This window comes from Geospiza fortis, unplaced genomic scaffold, assembly GCF_000277835.1.
Source record: "Geospiza fortis unplaced genomic scaffold, GeoFor_1.0 scaffold112, whole genome shotgun sequence".
Taxonomy (NCBI): domain Eukaryota; kingdom Metazoa; phylum Chordata; class Aves; order Passeriformes; family Thraupidae; genus Geospiza; species Geospiza fortis.
In genome coordinates, this window is record NW_005054298.1 from 15522842 (window position 1) to 15540469 (window position 17628).

General features: G+C 34.7%; 1 protein-coding gene across 2 annotated transcripts in view; it reads right to left on the bottom strand.

The window, feature by feature from the left end:
• The window catches only part of KCNH7 (potassium voltage-gated channel subfamily H member 7), a 207341-nt gene that overhangs the window by 63884 nt on the left and 125829 nt on the right, over positions 1 to 17628 (bottom strand). Inside the window, exons 3-5 of one of the 2 annotated variants that reach the window (XM_031057590.1) lie at positions 17222 to 17377; positions 9317 to 9349; positions 2098 to 2526 (exon numbers count right to left, since the gene is read on the bottom strand). In XM_031057590.1, the coding sequence (XP_030913450.1) occupies positions 2098 to 2526; positions 9317 to 9349; positions 17222 to 17377 (618 nt within the window). The remainder of the gene's footprint in view (positions 1 to 2097; positions 2527 to 9316; positions 9350 to 17221; positions 17378 to 17628) is intronic. The other variant, XM_031057595.1, reaches the window with a different exon arrangement.

The following is a 17628-nucleotide window of genomic DNA, read 5'->3' on the forward strand; positions in this document are numbered from 1 at the left end:
CAGCCCTGCTCTGGGCAGAGGCTGTGGCCTGCAGGGGGGCACTGGACATGGCGCTGGGCCTTGCCAGGCCTGCGGCCTCGCTGGCTTCTCCTCAGCTTCCCGAGCATGGCACATCAGCCTGGGCCCTCGACCTCAGCTGTTTACTTCCTCCCAGCCCAGTGCCTTCCTGGGACAGGCATCTGTAGCAGTACTGGAGATCAGGCTAAGCTGGGGTCAAAAGCCTGCTGCTGTTTCAGAAGGCTGCAGTGATCTTGCTGTGTCCACTTTCTGAAGACAATAACATTTCTGAACTTGTACCTGCCTGTAGAATCTGGATTGCTGGTGATACAGATGAGGCTGGCTTGAGAGCATTTTGGATGGTGAGTGTAGGAAACAGTTCCTGCCCTGTTGCTTTTGCTGTCATATAGGCAAATTTATAATGGAATTTGATCCAGTACACTCAAATGAATTTAAAGTGCTAAGCTGTCATTTTTACTGTAATATCTTTTGACATATAATGGGCATAGTGAAGATAATTTTAAAGTGATAGACAACAAGGCTACATAAATTAATTTAACACATGAAATAATTTCTATTCTCAATTGCATTATCTTAAAATTTGACTGAAGGTAAATTACTGTAGTTAGTATTAAACTAAGTAATGTTATTCTCTTGTTTCAGAATTCTGCTTTACTGATTCAATTAATATTTTTTGAACTAGAAAGGGTAGGAAAAAATTGAATCCTGACTTGCATTTTCAAATAGAGTAGTAGTTTTTGAATGATTTGGGAAAACTCAAAATAAAAATGGAATGGGAAAATATGTTAACTGTATGTTTCCTTTGGTAAGAGTTGAGCCCTTTGGGATTGCAGTTTACTTTTACTTGTTGTACTTAATATTGCATTCTACCTGTTCAGAAACTGCAAGGCTGGAGCAGATGATTTAAGCAGAATCTTGGTTGCCTAACTTGCATGGATAATTTTATAGCAATAATAGAGTTTTATGGCTCACCATTGAGTTAGGCAATTAGGACTTGCTGGATAAATGTAAACATCTTTTCAGCATAAGGTGTCCAATTCGAACATGATTGTAAGCAGATGGCATCAAGGATGGTTACTAATCCTAATGCCTTTCTGAGAGCCATCCTCTCTTCTGCTGAATTTTTCTAGAATGACTATGTATGTCATAAATTAGGGCCTGGTTCTCTACTATTTTGTAGTTTATGCACAGTGAAAACAGAGTGAGAGTGTTTTGTCTATTTACACTGTAAATGATCACATCACGGGAGAGGCCTTAGAATTTCAATTGGATTATTGACTCCTCATAGTAGAAATTATTTTCATTAGTACTGAACATTTGAAAAAAGTTTTTCCATAAAATGGAGATAGAAAATTTTGCTCCTCCATTCAGCAGGTATTAAAATTATGTGGTAATTTTTGTGTTAGCTTTCTACCATTGTAATCAAAGATACTTAATATTCAAACTGATTTTTACACATTTTCATAGATGTATAACTGGATGAAGAATGACCATTTGGGAACTACTACAATGAAAAATTAATATAATAGCACAAGGAGAAAATCACACTTAAATTAAGTTTACACTGAGCAATTCACCATTTCACTAAGTATTTCACTATTCATTACACAAAGCATGGAGTTGCTGAGGATATTTTCTTCAGCATGAGAGAAAAAGCATGTCTCAGTGTTGGATCAGTGAATGCAAAATCTGCACATTACAGATTTAAGAGAAATAAACTATCAGTCTCTGAAGTAAGATTTCATACAATCAACAACAATCTAATATCTGTAAGTATAGGAGAGAACAGTACATGCAATTATAATTTGATCACCTGATTTTTTTTCTCCCCAAACCCCTTTAGGAATGCTGCCCCCAATATTTGCTATATCCCTATAGAGAAGATCAACACCATGATTCCATTAGTCTCCTTGAAAATGGAAAACAATAAGCCTGGCATATTTGGGCCCTTAATATTTTCAATGCACCATTGAGTCATTATATTTAGCTTTGTTTACAAAGTGATGATTATTACTGTGAAATATTGAAAATATTCCTTTTTTAGTACATCAGAGAATAGTGATTGACTTTCTACCATACCTTCACTTGCGTGACGGTCCCTAAAAATATTCTTGGGATGGACATTAAAGCCTTCTATGTCATGTACCGAAGAGGCTCTCCGTATACTACAAATACTTTCCTTTGATCTGGAATGGGTTAGTGGATTGCTTGTCTGTATCATGTCAGGGTAAAGTCTGTCCCACTGCTGCTTAGGTGATGAGTGGTCAAGAGGTCCAGATATATTAACCAAAGGTGAACATTTACTGTGTTGAATCAGTGCTTTTGTATCATCCACTTCTGAGGGACTACAGCTTTCTTTCGTAGGTGATTTAAAGTGCTTCATTGCCACTGAGTCGTCGCTGTGCTTGGATGAATCGATTATGACTGCATCGGGATCTTCCTGGGGTAAGGACTGCTTTCTGTAGGTCAGAAGTCTCAATCCAGGTAGCCGGAACCCAAAAAGTCTGCCTACGTGTAAATACACAGAAACAGAAGAAAATGTTACACATTGGTGTCTGGTCATTAAAATAATCTTTTTTTCACTTACAATAAATGATAGTAGCTATTCCTAATAAATTAAAATGCTTACTAATGAAATGTGTAAATATACAAATACAATAGAACTCCAAGTTTGTTAGAGCTGGGATGTTAAAAGATTTCATAATTCAATTAGACCTAAGTTTTTGAGCTTAGAATGGGAATAGCAGCATTAATTCTACAGTCTATTTTAAAAGCTATGAGGTTCAGATGATCCTTTCTAAATTAAAAATCTATAATCTATAAAAGACTGCCAGAATATGTCTAACACTTTGCTTGGTAGTTATCCTGAAATAGGTATTTGTGTATTCTAATACTAGTGGAACTCTGTGGGCTTATAAATGTACTGCTGATATTTGCATTTATTGGCTACAGGTTAAACAGGAAGATACCAAGGCTAATTGCTTAGGATAGAGAAATAAGCTGTATATCCGTTTTGCTACAATTCTCTCCAATACTTACATCTGATGATTAGGTGAAACAGTTTTAACAAGTTTAAAATGAAAAGTAAAGGAGCAAAGCAAGGAAAAAGAGTGACACAGCTCTCAAGCTTCAGTTGCACCTCTACAATTATTGTTTACATTTACATGGGATGGGCTGAGTTAGGTTTGATATGTTGAATGGCAGGGGAGACTATCCTGAGTGTGTGGAAAATTAACACTTTGTGTAATGGTAAGAAATGTCAGCAGCTGAGAGGAAGAGTATAACATGGTGCATAGAAAGAAACTATAGAGGAAGAATTGCAGAATTTACAGAATACCCTTCTAAAAAACCAAACCTAAATAACAAATACTGTAAGGTTTTGTGTAATACAAATCACAGATGGAGGCGTGGGGACTTCAGATGTACAGAAAACGTATTAAACTGTTTAGAAAAAGCAATGCTAAAGAAAGTTTAACAAAATAAAATAATTTAAAATTTGAAATGATCAGGTATGATTGTATAAACAGTTTGACTTATTAAATAACTTTTGCATCTCATTGCTTCGCTATATAAATGTTTTCAACAGTGAATCAATGTGAAATGATTTCTTGGAGAATATTTCAAAGTATATTCTTATTGTCTCTTTCTGGGATAGGAAGTTCAGTTTGGGATAAGATTTTGTTTTCAGTCTGTTTAAATTGCCAGAATTTGTAGCTACCTAACATTTATTAATATTTACCACTGTAATCTATTATTTGATACTGATATGTTTTGAAATAGTCTTTCTTTTATGCCCACGGCAGACAGTAATTGGAGAACAATAGATGCCCCAGCTTAATCACTTAATGTTTTAAAATGGATGTCCTATATATTTAGTATTGAATACAGAATTGTATTTTGAATTCTAAATGAATGAAGGTGAGAGTACCCTGCTCAGGAAAACGTATCAAAGACCTAAAGCTGCTGTACTGGATGACACCAAAGGTCCATCTAGCACACTGTTGGACCTTGATACTTTCCAGTGGTGGATACATGAAGAAAGAAATTTAGAGTCATTACATTGTGTTATTTCTCTCAATAAATTTACTCAGTTTCTAGCTATCTGAATTTCAGAAAATTCCTGTGCTAGAGGTTGTTTGCTCAAACCACAAACTGAATGTTTGGTGTACCTTTCTTCTATGAATTTGTCTCAGTGTTTTTAAAAAATGGTTGTAGTTTGATCTGCAAAACATTCTATACAATAGAACTCCATAATTTTAGCATATGTTTGTAAAAAATACTTCCCCTTACTTGCTATACTCTTGATGCCTTTGGGAGGGTTCTAGTTCCTATAGAAACCAGCTAATAATTATTCCCTTTTTATAGTCTCAATATAGTCTTAATATATTTACAGCTTTTCATGCATCTGCTGAATTGCTCTCTGTATACCTGTATACCTGCAAGCTGAAGAACTCCTGTGTAACTGTATTGTGTACCTCTGAACATCCTTCTCACTCTTCTCAGTTACTTTTTATTTCTAATGTAATCCTTCATGACAATGGCCTGAGCTACTCCCAGACTTAGGGATCAATGCAGTGATAGAATGGCTTTTTGTTTTGACCTTAGTTCACTTCCTTACAATTACCAATATTTAATTGCATTTTTGAATTATTTTTCTAACTGTGCTAATTTACAATATTTTTGCAGCAGCTGAGAATTTTTTTTTGTTGTTTGGTAATAGATAATTTAGTCTCTAATATTGTGTCTGCAAAAAAATTGCTTTTGCTGTTTTATCACTTGGCCACTCAGCATCCTTGCATAAGTCTTTGAATCTCATGTAATAGTCTGAATAATTTTTTTGCATTCTCACCTCATTATTAGAACCCTTTTTATCAAAGTAATTGAAGATGTACTACAAAATAAAAAACCTGTGAGACTGTTGATAACATCCAAGTGTTTAGAAATATGGTGATTTATTTCCACCTTTTTCCCTACTTTAAAATATAAATCCATGTAATGATAGTACTTTTTTGTCCTTGACAATTTTTGAAAAAGTTTGTTGAATTCCAAATATTTAGCATTGAATTTATCACTCCAAGCATATACACCCAACAATAAAATAGACAGAAGCCTCTGTTACATAAACCAGAGTCATGCATCTTTAAAACAGCAATTAAAAGTGCCAATTTTCAGTCTACACAGTATATTCACAGTGATATTCAGAGTGAATCTTGGGAGTGTGTAGATTTCTTCTAACTTACTAAGTAAGCTTGAACACTACAACTGCTCACAGTTAAAATTGGTGAAGAAAGTTAAAAAAATACTATTTTTTAATCCACGCAGAATTGAGCTGTAAAGGTGCTTTTAAATAAATTTTGAAAGCTTATTGCGTCCAAAGTGAAAAAAACCCCTATAATGCTCTTTTTTATCAATTACGCTGAAATTCTTAAAAACACCATTCATAAGGATTTCTGGCATTAGACACTATTCAAGGCTTTTTGTTGGCACTCTATTTTAGTCATATTCATGGTGCTGCAGATGGTCTTTTCTGCCTCACCACGTTAATATGACCACGTTATACTGCATTACTGATTTAGCTGTCTAACTGCAGTTCAGCTGGAAAGAATACTCAGCGAGAATTTTGCTTCTTGTTAAGACTTTTGGGCGTAAAATAGAAAACTTAGATGAGCAGCTTTTTGCTTTTCTTCTATATACTGTAATAAATAGTCTCAAACCCTATTTCCTGCTTTCTAATTTGAATATTCCTAAGAGAAGGGGTATTGCTATTCTTCAGTGAACAGGTAATGAGCTACATGGTGTGTTGAACTTTCATCTCTCTCCTGTAGCTAAAGTTATCAGGGGGCCCATTCAGAATTTGTGTAGTTTACTGATATGAGCTGAGCAAGGAAGTGTAATAGCACAATTTGTCATGCAGCAAAATTCATTCAGGCCTCACGCCTGCTGTCCCAGTATAAAATAAAAGTGCCAGTGGAAGCTCTCCTGGCCTTCTGCCTATGGGGTGAAATCTTTTGTTTTGTAATTGACAGCCCCTGCTTTGTCTAAGTATGATGTCAGAGCTGATGAATCTCGCGTTAGAATTCTCAAACACGTTTCAGATGCAACTGGCTATTTACTATGAATTCAGAAATAATATTACATTAAAATCCTTATGTTTATTAAAGACTAGATTGCCAAATTCTTCTTAATGCTGAGTCAGAGATTTGTATGATTGTGTCTTCCTAAGATCAGTTGAGGAAAGCAGTTGAGCCTGAGTCACAATTCCAGGCGTACATTCCACCTCCTCCTTTATAGCTAACTTTACTGAATAAGTTATTTGCAAATGAGTTAATCTGTTGGTTGCACAGCTGTTAAAGTTTCTAAATAGTAGAACTCAGTCCAAAAATATCACTGTAGATGATATGGGACTCTTCTAAACTGTTTGCAGATAGAATTGTCTCCAAAGTCTCAAATGCAAATCAACTTTTTTTGTGTTCGGGAACCTTTTTTTAATTCTGTCTCATATTTTGGGAGATCAAAGGAGAAGACTTAGTATTCATGGAAAGAAAATGTTTAGATTAATAGTTTTGGGGAAGAAATGCAGGGAAAAACCCTATCTTGATAAGAAAAATTAATATCCTTGTTTTTCCATATGTATTGCAATAAGAAGTGCTAACATTATAGAAAATTGTTATTCTTAGACACTGAATACAACCATATGGGATTTTGTGTCAGGAAAAAAAAAAGGAAAAATGAAAATTAATTCCCAAAAGACCTTATCAACAGCTACAATCATGATTGCAAATTTTCTGCCCCATCAATACAAGACGATTCCAGCAAAAATATCTGAACAAGAATTTCTTTTGTAACCCAATACACTTGCATGGCTAGTGATTCTTGTGTCTGTTCTGTGAAAATATTTCATAAAAGAAAGGGAAATTATATTTGGCCTGATCGTTGCCTTGATATAGGGAAGGTATTCCCCAAATTTCTAGTGATGAAAATGTATATTTACATACAAGACACAGTGGCTAAGTCAGAGAAATGCCTGCAGCTGAGAGAGTTTTACCTTCTCTGTAATTTTTTAGTGGTCTCTGGGTAGTGGTAGATGGTGTGTTATGTCCCAAAGTTTGTTTAGGCCATGTCAATGGGATTCCTGCAATACCATCCCAAGCACTGAAGAAGGGTAATCCTAAGAGATGGCTGCTGAGAAATTGTGATCGCTCCTCAAAGAATTGCTCAGCCAGCTTTTGTAGCACCACTAGTAGTATTGTTATTTTCATGCTGATGCAAAGCAGTTATCCAAACCCCAGAATGTGAAAGCAAAAGGAAAAATATTGGCTGGTCTAGCTGGCAGCTAGATTTAGTGTATTTGTTTCAACTTTCTCTAGATTTAGACTTTCCAAAATCAAATCAAAGGAGCTCAGATATACAAGGAGTTTACAGAAGGTTGTCTATGTGAGGTGTAGAAACTGTCAGAACTGTTTTCTGATGTGATATGCCACTTCTCCTAGGCTGAGAGCTGAACCAAAGTGAGCTGCTCATGTTTCTGTACAACCTGTTGTCTGTGGTAGGGTGTTGAAGAAAATCAGGTCTTGGATAGTTTTACAATACTGAATGACTGGTCTAATATGAAACATATGTTACTTTTTCAATATCTAGGATTAAAGAATAGAACATACATATCCACAATGATCAACCTATTTTAAACAGATTTCTTGACAAGGGCAGGTAAGATAGGGCAATTATGACAGATTGTCCTCCAGAGCATGGGCTAATTCCATAATACCTTTATTCTGAAACCTTCCCCAAAGAATAAGCAAAATTGCTTTCACAATAGTAGCGCAAGTCAGACCTTCACTGAAATATTTTCTCATAATTGAATGTCACAGAATTCCAGGATTTAGGTTATCAGAAATATGTCACAGATAGTTATTGAATTGCTGCTCAAAGGCTTGGAAATACCATCTAGCAACTCATGTGATAATGCCTTATTTTCTGTCTGGGCACAGCAGGCCTTGGGACAAAGAATTACAGAAAGAGACAATTATGGTTTTTTTCAGTTCTTTTTCCCAAAACGTATTGAAGCATACTTAAGTGGATAATTTTCTTGCTCTGCTCATTAAATAATTTATTTTCAGAAGGGAAAAAACAAGGCATATGCAATTATTAACATTAGAAGCTAGAACTCATAATTCTCAGACACTGAATACCCTTATATTTTTTATCCTCTGGTGTGGTCTCCTTTAATTTTGGCACTTTTAGTTTTCTGTAAAATTTAAGGTTGCATGTGTCTTCTACAAGTATAAGAAACCAGCAATCTTTATGTTCTCTTGTAAGTGAGAAAGATTTTACTTTGATATCTGCACATAGGAATCTATCAGAATATGAAAGGAACGGAATGAAGTCTCTGACTGCTTGTGAGGCTCTGCTGTGTGTGGTTGATGAGTGAATTTAGTCAGACCAATGGAAACAGGATGTCCCTCAAAAGTCATAATCTTGATATCCTTGAATGTTAATACCAATTGGTACATTTACATGTTTTTCTTCCACTTGTCGATAGAAATGTCATTTTACTTTATCTTATTCATTAACTTACAGGAAGTGCTTTTGTAAAAAAGATGTATGAAAGAAGAATTTTTTGTCCTCTCAGAAAGAGATTTTACTTCTTGCATTTTTATTTCTTAAATATGATTAGAAGTATGACAGAAAAAAAGAAGTAAATAACTGCAATGAAATAAAAGAGCAAGCATCACAGAAAATTTTATATCTAAATTATTTATTACCTAGCACAATATTTAGCTGTCTTGGTATGACTATGGTGGTTTTTTTGGCCGCTGGGAAAAATAATTTATTCTGTCTATTAAACCAAACTCTCAAGAAGTTCTCAGCCCTTCATCACCTTGGCTGCCAGGCTTCATAGGATAAAAAATATTGCTTTTCTCTGAGACAGGAAGCCTGAAGATGTTTGCTATGTTTTAACACTGAATTCATAAACCACTATCCATTTCTGCAATGTGTTTTGTCTCATATATTGATTGAAGTTTTTTATGCTCTGCATACTGCAACTTTCAGTAATAATAGGATGAGAAGTATCATTAAATTTGGATTTTATATGTCATATAATTATACTAAATTTAATAGTTTACCTTTTATATCTATATTTTTGCAGAAATAAATATTCAGACAGTGAGAGCAAGAGCCATATTATGACTTGCACTCTTCTAGAAATATATAAAATGTAATGAGATCTTGAAATAATATAGCCAGAACAAAGCAATAAAAAGACTTTTGTAGACAGAATTTTAGAAGATAGATTTACCTGAAGAAGAGCCACTTGAAAGGTTGTTACCATCTGAAATACAATTAAACTAAATTTACAAAAAGCTTTTGCTTGAAACAGATTCAAAAAATAAACAGACTATTAAGAAAAGAAGGCAGAATATCAAATTTCCACATATTTTAGAAGCAAATTCACGTAGCTTAAATTCAAAGACAATATATGTAATATGCAGAATAATTGTTCTGAATGTCCACTGACTTTTGATTTAGAAAATTTAAGAAGTATTCAATTAAGAAATATTTAATAATTACTAAATCAATATATGTTTGCAATTACCAAGTTTTGAAGTTGGCTAAGGTTCCAGACAGAAAACTAAAGTAGGTGCACTAATATGCTTTTTTTCATGAAATGGAACTTCTAATTAATGGTAAAATTTTTGCTTGACAATGACAATTTTATTTGGATGAAACTTACTGAAAGTTGAAGTATTTTTCATCAGAAGAATAGACTTTATTCACTGACACTTGCTCAGAATATGAGCTTAGTTTCATTTTCCTGATAGGCCTCACTTATTTCATCTCTTCATGGCAAGAGCTCTTCAGACTATGTGTCCTTGCCAGTTGCTCTCAGGTTTTTGAAATGCCACACTTGCCTGGATGCTTAAACAATCAAGTAATAATGATAGGATTCTATGCTTGAGAAGTAAGACATGGTGGAGGTAAACTCCCTTATTTTTATCTATGGATCTACTTTGTTTTCTTATTCTAAAGCAAGGCTTTTCAGGTTGAAGGCTATAAATAAAAAAGCATATTTCTTGTAAACCTCCATCTAAAATCTTCTCAAATTCATTGGAAATCTTTCCTGCTTTCTAGTAGAGTCATTTTTGTCTAAGCTTGAGATACGTTGATAGTTCTGATTTTTTTCCTCTTCAAGGTCAAAAACTATAATTCAATTTGGCAAGCGCACAGATGTGTTAAGTTCTCTGTGCTAATTCTTATTATGAATAATAGAGATGTGTCTCTTTCTTCCATCAGAGAATGAAGCAAAACTCACTACCTTTATACTTTCCTGAGGGTATGTATTATAATGTGGGATGACTTCAGAAAATCATTATCTTAGCCTTCAAATTACCTCACAGCACCCCCCTGTTTTAAATGTCCTGAAAGGAACAGCTAGATAGGAGACCTGTTAAAAATTAATAAAAATATATCATTGGAAGACCTGTGTGGTATGCATAAGTTGCCTCCACTGAAAGCTACTGAAAGTTGTGTCACTCTCTCATTTTCAATCTCTTTAAGCAGAGATAGGGGTTTTTTTTACTGAAGGTTTGTACAAGACATAGTAAAATAGCTCTGTGATTGTAGCTGGGTGAGGCTGTAATTTAAGCAGCTAATTACAGTACATGGAATCCAGGGAGGCTTCCTTTCTGAGCTGAGCCCCAACAGCAGCCATCATGAGGAAACAGAAGTAGAGCTACCCCACTCATAATTCTCTGCAGAAGAAGACTAAAAAAATTATTTATCTCAGTGGCTGTGCTTTTAATTTAGGCAGCTAGGCATTTGTGGAGCACTGAAGGTGGCAGTAGCAGAGATTCTTCTGTCTTTTGCTGGTGATTGGCGTTTGGCCATATTCCTTTGCTAAGAGTTCAACACTGTTTCAGTTTGCCTAATATTTACTGTAACTTACCTTGGAGACAAATACACATAATTGGCACTGGGGTTTTCAGAACCATGTTGCTGGTTGGCTAAATAGAAACCTTTGTCCTCCTGAACACAATTTTTCTTGACTGGCCCTCACTGAAGATGAATTTGTTTCCAGTGGTGCAGCTAAAAATAAGATCCTGGACAAATTTCTCATTACATTTTGGGCAAAGTCAGAGGTTTACTCTTACTTATACATGCCATATTCTACAAGGCAAAATTGCATGCTTCAAGCAGTATGCAGTATTTCATGACAATATGGCAGTACTAATATTTCTAGGACTAAAAATATGTGCTTGCCTTTCACTAAACAGCAGTATTTACTTATATAGCAAAGTGCTCTGCATAGAGGAAAGCAAATACTGTGTTTTTAAGCTAGCTCTTTTACTGGTAGGAAAATTTAAATTGCAATTGTGTTTGTTTACATCAGTGTATAGAGTGTTCTCTGCTTCTCAGATGTAATTCCATGGCTAGGGCCAGGAAAGAGGAAAACTTGCAGAAGCGTAAGCACCTTGAAGGTTGTTTCAAAGGTTTTCTGATTATAGTTGTGGCTGTTTTAAGTATACTATTAGCCTCTTCATTTTATTTGAACCTTATCCAAAAAAGGTTATTTTCCATTTATTGGATGCATAACAGATCCTCTCATTTCCTTCACAGAAAGAAATCCAAGAAATTATTCTAGAGTGTCTTTATTAGGCTTATAGATTTTGAAATGATAGGAAAATCCTGAAATATCTCTCTTTGGCAGAATGCAATTACATGTTTAATCAAATAACTTTTAGGGCTTTCTCCCATGAGGTAATAAACATGGTGTTTGGGAACCAATATTTAGCTTATAAGTTAGTACTTCTAGCTAGTCAAACTGTTTTGAAATTAAAAGAATTAAACTTGTGATAAAGTTACCTCATCTGACTAGCTATTTTAGCCTACTGATTAATAGAAGTTGTGATCTAGACAGGACTGGATTAAATGCTGGAAAAAGCATTATAGGTTAGTAAAAAGGTAGAATGCTCTAGGTGGAGCAGAAAATGAAGACAACTCAGAATTAATTTCTGAAAGGTTTTTCTCATTGCAATCCCACAAATGGTCTCTTTTGAGCAGAAAATTGTAGCAACATTCTTCATATTGAATTCAGGATCCTCAAACTATGGATTTCTTCAGTTTGAACTGGCTGTTGTTTTTCTGAGTTCAGTCTATGTCATGGTTGATTTTGATATCTTGTAGTCGTTAGTTTTACAGACAAGAAGTATTTCACAGCTTTGAGGAATAGAATCAGATGCCATGAGCAAATAGTAACTTATGCCACTACTTCTGTAAATTGCTGTAAAAACTCCTCATAAAATAATGGAGTGGATGGACATGCCACAGTGGAATGTTTGAGAGATTTGGGAATAAAATCAGACACTAAGGGTCTCTTTCCTCAATCATACATATAAAAGACACATTTACACCCAGAAGTTATAGCTAAACACTTCATAATAAGGATTTCAATGAAGTTTGTACCACACACTGAATGGGAATTCATATGTTATTTTGGTTAACAACTGTTACTAGTTGATAAATTTAAATTATAATTTGCTAGTGTTCAAAGAAGTTTTTTGCTAAGGTGGTATAAAATCACATCTCTTCTTAATTTAGTTCATTGTAGAAAATCTACTCAAAGCTCTGTGCCCATTTTTACAGTGAATCTAACAGGAAGGATTTCTCTTTTACCACAAGTATCTTGCTAAATATACATTATTTATGCATTATTTCAGTTGGAGTTTAAAATTTTGTACAGCTTTGCAAATGGGTAGATTCATGAAAATTTATGAAGTACATTTTTGGGAATAATTTTTTATCATTATAGTGACAATCAAGCAACTGTTAGTGTCTTAGAAGGTGTAAGAGAGAACAATCCATAAGAACAGTTAGAGATGAGTAAAATCCATTTTTAGGGCTTATGTAGCTGAAAACTATCAGTCTTAACACTTCAATGCACTACACAAATATTGCTTCATTTACAAAGCAGGTATTTATGTCTTCAAATGTTCCACATGAAGTGGAGTGAAGTTATTAAGTGCTTTTATCTTGGGTATAGATGTTAATTTCTGGAATTCTAAATGTTTACATGAAACATTTTAGAAAAGGCAACACAAAAGCCAAGCAAACTTATTAGAAAATAATTGAAGTAATAATAAGTAGAATTCTCAAATATGGAAATGAGACAAAGCTTAGAAACATTGAATGATGAATGGGCATCTCTAGCAGAAATCAGTTTCTCTAAGTTTCTCTTTAAGTGCACGTTGTACAAATATATTCTTACTGGAGAAGAGGATGTTATCCAGTTGTGGGATAAGTAAGAACAGAGGAAATTTCTGCATGTCTCTGAACACAAAGATGGAACAGGGGTAGGATTAAATTATGTTTGATTAGAAGTTTAAAAGAAAAGATGTGGCAAAAGTTTTGGGCTATACCCTTTTTTCCTCAAAAAAGAGAAGAATTATATATGAACAAGGGCTTCCTTAGTTTTGCTAGGGAGCTGGCATACACTGGAAAATAGAATTGCTGCCAACTACAAAAACAACAAAACAGAAAAGAGTGAAAAATCAGTTGACTGTGATTTTTTTTACAGGGGAAGTGCATGCTAAGATCTTCTGAAATTTCACTATTTGGTTATGCAAAAACTGTTCCAGCTGCCAGTGAGAACTGGTGATAAATTCTTGCCAGAAAATATAAGGGGAAGAAAAGGACCAACTGAAAGAACTTTTACACTGCTATTGTGAAGCCACTATCTTTGCTTTTCACATTCCTGCCTATTCAGACATTTGCTGCGTATAAGATAGGAACTCTCGAGCACCAGATGAGAAAGGATTCTATTTATACTCAAATGTGCTCATCAAACTCCTGCAATATCCCTTTTCTTTTTAATCTATTATTATCATCTGCCAAGCCCAGTGCTGAATCAGAACCTAGCTGTGTTAGCCATCATCCTGGCACATAACAAAAGACAGGATCCTTGTACTAGAGAGCTTACAAACACTGTTGGAAATATCCGTCAGTATTCAGCTGATAAATCTTTAAATTTTTGCCTGTCTAGAGCTAAATGCAGTCATTGAGCTAAACCTAAAAAATGCTACTTGTCTTCCATAGGTCTTAATTTTTTCAGAGGGCCCTCAGACCCTTTAACAGATTAAAATCCCTCTTTTCTTCACAGCAGGAAATGCTTTTTTATTACATTGCATTAGATTTTACAGAATCACAGAATGTTCTGAAATGGAAGTATCACTGAGTCCAATTCTTAAGTGAATGACCCATACAGGGATCAACAACCATCCACAGCCTCAATGTTATTAGCACTCTGCTGCAATCAACCGAGCTCACCTCAGTGGCAATTTCTGTCATGAGGAACCCTATGGTAAGTGGTAGTGTTCAAAACTGTTGGCTGCAGCTTGCAGAATAGATGCTTTTAGAAAAAAGGAAAGGCTTTTCGAAGTTACACGTGATAAATTTCATCTTGATAAATCCATTAGAGGAAGGATGAGAATATGAAAAGTTATCTTATTTTCTAGGGACTGGAAAATAGCTGCAATCTATTTGCTTCCTAATAACTTTTAATTCTCTCCTGCAACCTGACTCGGTCTTTTTTTTTTTCTTTTTTTTTTTCCTTCCCTCTCATGTTGACAAGGCATTCTAATTTGAGAAATCTCAATCTAAGGAACTCTGGAAAGAAATCTCTCATGATATGTGTGCTTCTGGGTAGTAGATGTTAATGTAATCTGAAATATTTTGTCTTTTGTCATTAGCTGTTGCTTTTCCTGGTTGTCAGAGATGCATTGCATTTGTTATGTGTCTGGTTCCCTCTCTATTTTTATTCTCTAAATTGGTTGCTGCATTCAAAGGGATTTTGTTGCTTTCCCCCCCCACCCCCGAACCAGTACCTATTACTGTCCATTTTGTGTGTGATCCTGTGAAAAGAGATCACCTGATCTACCTATTCTAAATAGAGTATGATGATGAAAAACTATCTGCTGGAGAATCTGCTGTGTACCTTTCTTATGCTGGGAACATGACTTTAAAAATGTTTTCACTGGTAAACAATCCACCTTTTTTGACTTTTTTTTCTGGCTTATTGGTCTCTCTCTGCCTTTTCTGTATTTCAAGGCTTTTTTCTGTTTTAGTTTAAAACAGCTATTGAACTGTACACAATATCTTGCAGTTATTTCTGGATGTTTTGCATAGCTTGGCCTCTTTCTTGCCAAGAGGAATTTTTGGCTATGTAGCATATTTTGTATCCCCATCCATCCCATCCGGCCCACATAACAGTCTGCTCTGAAACCATAAGCAACTCAGAAGATGAAGCAGCCATGTGCCTGCTCTAGTTTCTGCCAGTTTCTGGCATCTGGCTGTACCCACTAGCAGGAAAATGGTTCAAGTCACCTTTCCCTCTCTCCTTTTGCACCTTGATCTCTGTCTGAGAGAGATCAGTTATGTACTGATCTTGGAGGTCCGCTTATTAATTTTTCAAGAACTCTCAGCAAGGAAATCCCCTGTGTACATCAGGTGTAAATACCATAAAACAAGAGAAGGATGTTTTGACGAAGTGAGGGTATTTTTTGCAGATTTCCTCTTTAGTGGCTTTTCACTTTAAAATGCGTCAAGTGATAACACTTGAAAGGGTACAGTGATGTGTCACAGAAATGAGAACAAAATGTTCTTTTTCAAGACATGAAGCTCTGTTTTTTCTACCCAATTGGTATTTTACCTTCTATTTTGTCCATGAAACCACAGTAAGCATGGCCAAGCTGAACAATTTTATCTATGTTATAAAATTGCCTTTTAAACGAAGCAAGGAAGATGTTTCAATCAAAAAACCATAGTATACTAAAACAAAACCAGAATATGGTTAGGGTTCACCTGATGTACTTATAATAAACTTTTTCTGATGTAATTTTTAAATTTTTCTGATACTCCTTAATAGGATTTTAACAGTATCATTAGCAGAAAAAAGTGTTATCTTGGTATCCCAAAAAAATCCCAACAAAAGCTGCTGTATTGGTTATTAAAAAACCCTCAACCCAATGCAAAACAGAATAAGCAAAGGAAGCATAGAAGCACAAGGTTTTAAATATGTCCTGTAAAAACTATTTACAAAGGCTTTTTAAAAAATGTAATATTTGGGGAACAATAATTATTTGCAGACTGCAAGGTTCCAGTAATGGAAATTTCCTTTGCTACATTCTTATACACCCTGTCATTGTAGGTTTCTATGGATGCTTCAGACACTGTGCAGTGTTTGCATCAAGAAAGTTCTCTCCTTGCTTCTCACAGTGAGAATTGTACCAGTCTTTATTTCTTAAATAGAGAATTCTGAAGTGTTGATTTAACAATTGGAATACTTATGTTCCTTTATTGTACTAATGTTAAAGATTATCTCACTGTGAAAAGGTATTTTCCAAGTGTTAATGCTCACTCTTAGACCATGCTGTGCTTGACTAAGAGCTTGTACATGCTCTGTGTACAGATGTGTTCTAGGAACTCTTGTAGTAAGAGTAGATTACGTGAGTGGAAACATAAAGCAGAAGGATTGTGTGGTGTTTCTGCACACAGTGAAGGTCAGCAAAAGAGCGCACGTTCTGCAGATAGTGGGACAGAAAGCTACACAGTGCAGTTGTATAAGAAGTGGACATTTGTGTTGAGTTGTCTGATTTTGACAATACTTATGCTCCAGAGTGGAAGGAAAGCAAAAGCATTTCCTGTGCATCCACCCATCTACCCTCCATCCTCTAAGTCAATCTAAATACTTCAATTTGATAAAATCAGGATATTTAATTATGTTTTAACTGATTGCTATATTTTTAATTTAATCACATTTCACCAACTATTAATCAAATGACACCATTTTAAAAAAATAAAATATAACTATTCAATTTCAAATAAGCTAAGATGAAATATCTGGGCTATATCACAATGCTTTTTTAAGTTTTCCATTTGTAATTGATTTTTGTCAAGGGTGAAAGATTCCAGTTTTTATGAAGTTATATGTTCTAGTACTATTCACAAGATCTAGGCTGTTAGTACTACCAAAGATCTGATAGATTATTTTACTATCATCTTGCAGTAGGTTTGCTACATTTAGCTTCTTATGATTTCGGATTATTGAGTCACTCAGTGGGATTGCATCCTTTGCTAACCTATTGCCCATGTTGATTATTTTGCCAGATAAAAGTAGAGGTAAGCAAAAAAATTTCATTGTGTAACTTACGATTTACAAGTTTAGATGGTAATATTGGCTTGCACTTCTCAGGAGATGTCACATTCTCTTCATCTGTTACATACTCAAAATTAATAATAAACATCATTGCTACTCCCTCTTGATTTTTCACTGGAATTATGTGGGTGTTGCAAATGAAGGTAGATCCTGCAGATGGATTAAAAAAAAATAAAGAAATATATAAATGGAAGGAAACATTTTTTTTTTTCACTTCAGTAAGTCTAGTTACACCAACAGACAGTGACGAGTATTTATTTGAATTCAATAATTGAGCATCAAACATATTATTCTTTGATTTAAACAGTAATGTTTTCATAGAAAGAAATACCACTGTTCATAATTTCTTGGAGCCTTACCTTTACCAAAAAGCATCTCCTTTGAAATGCCAATTTTACTTT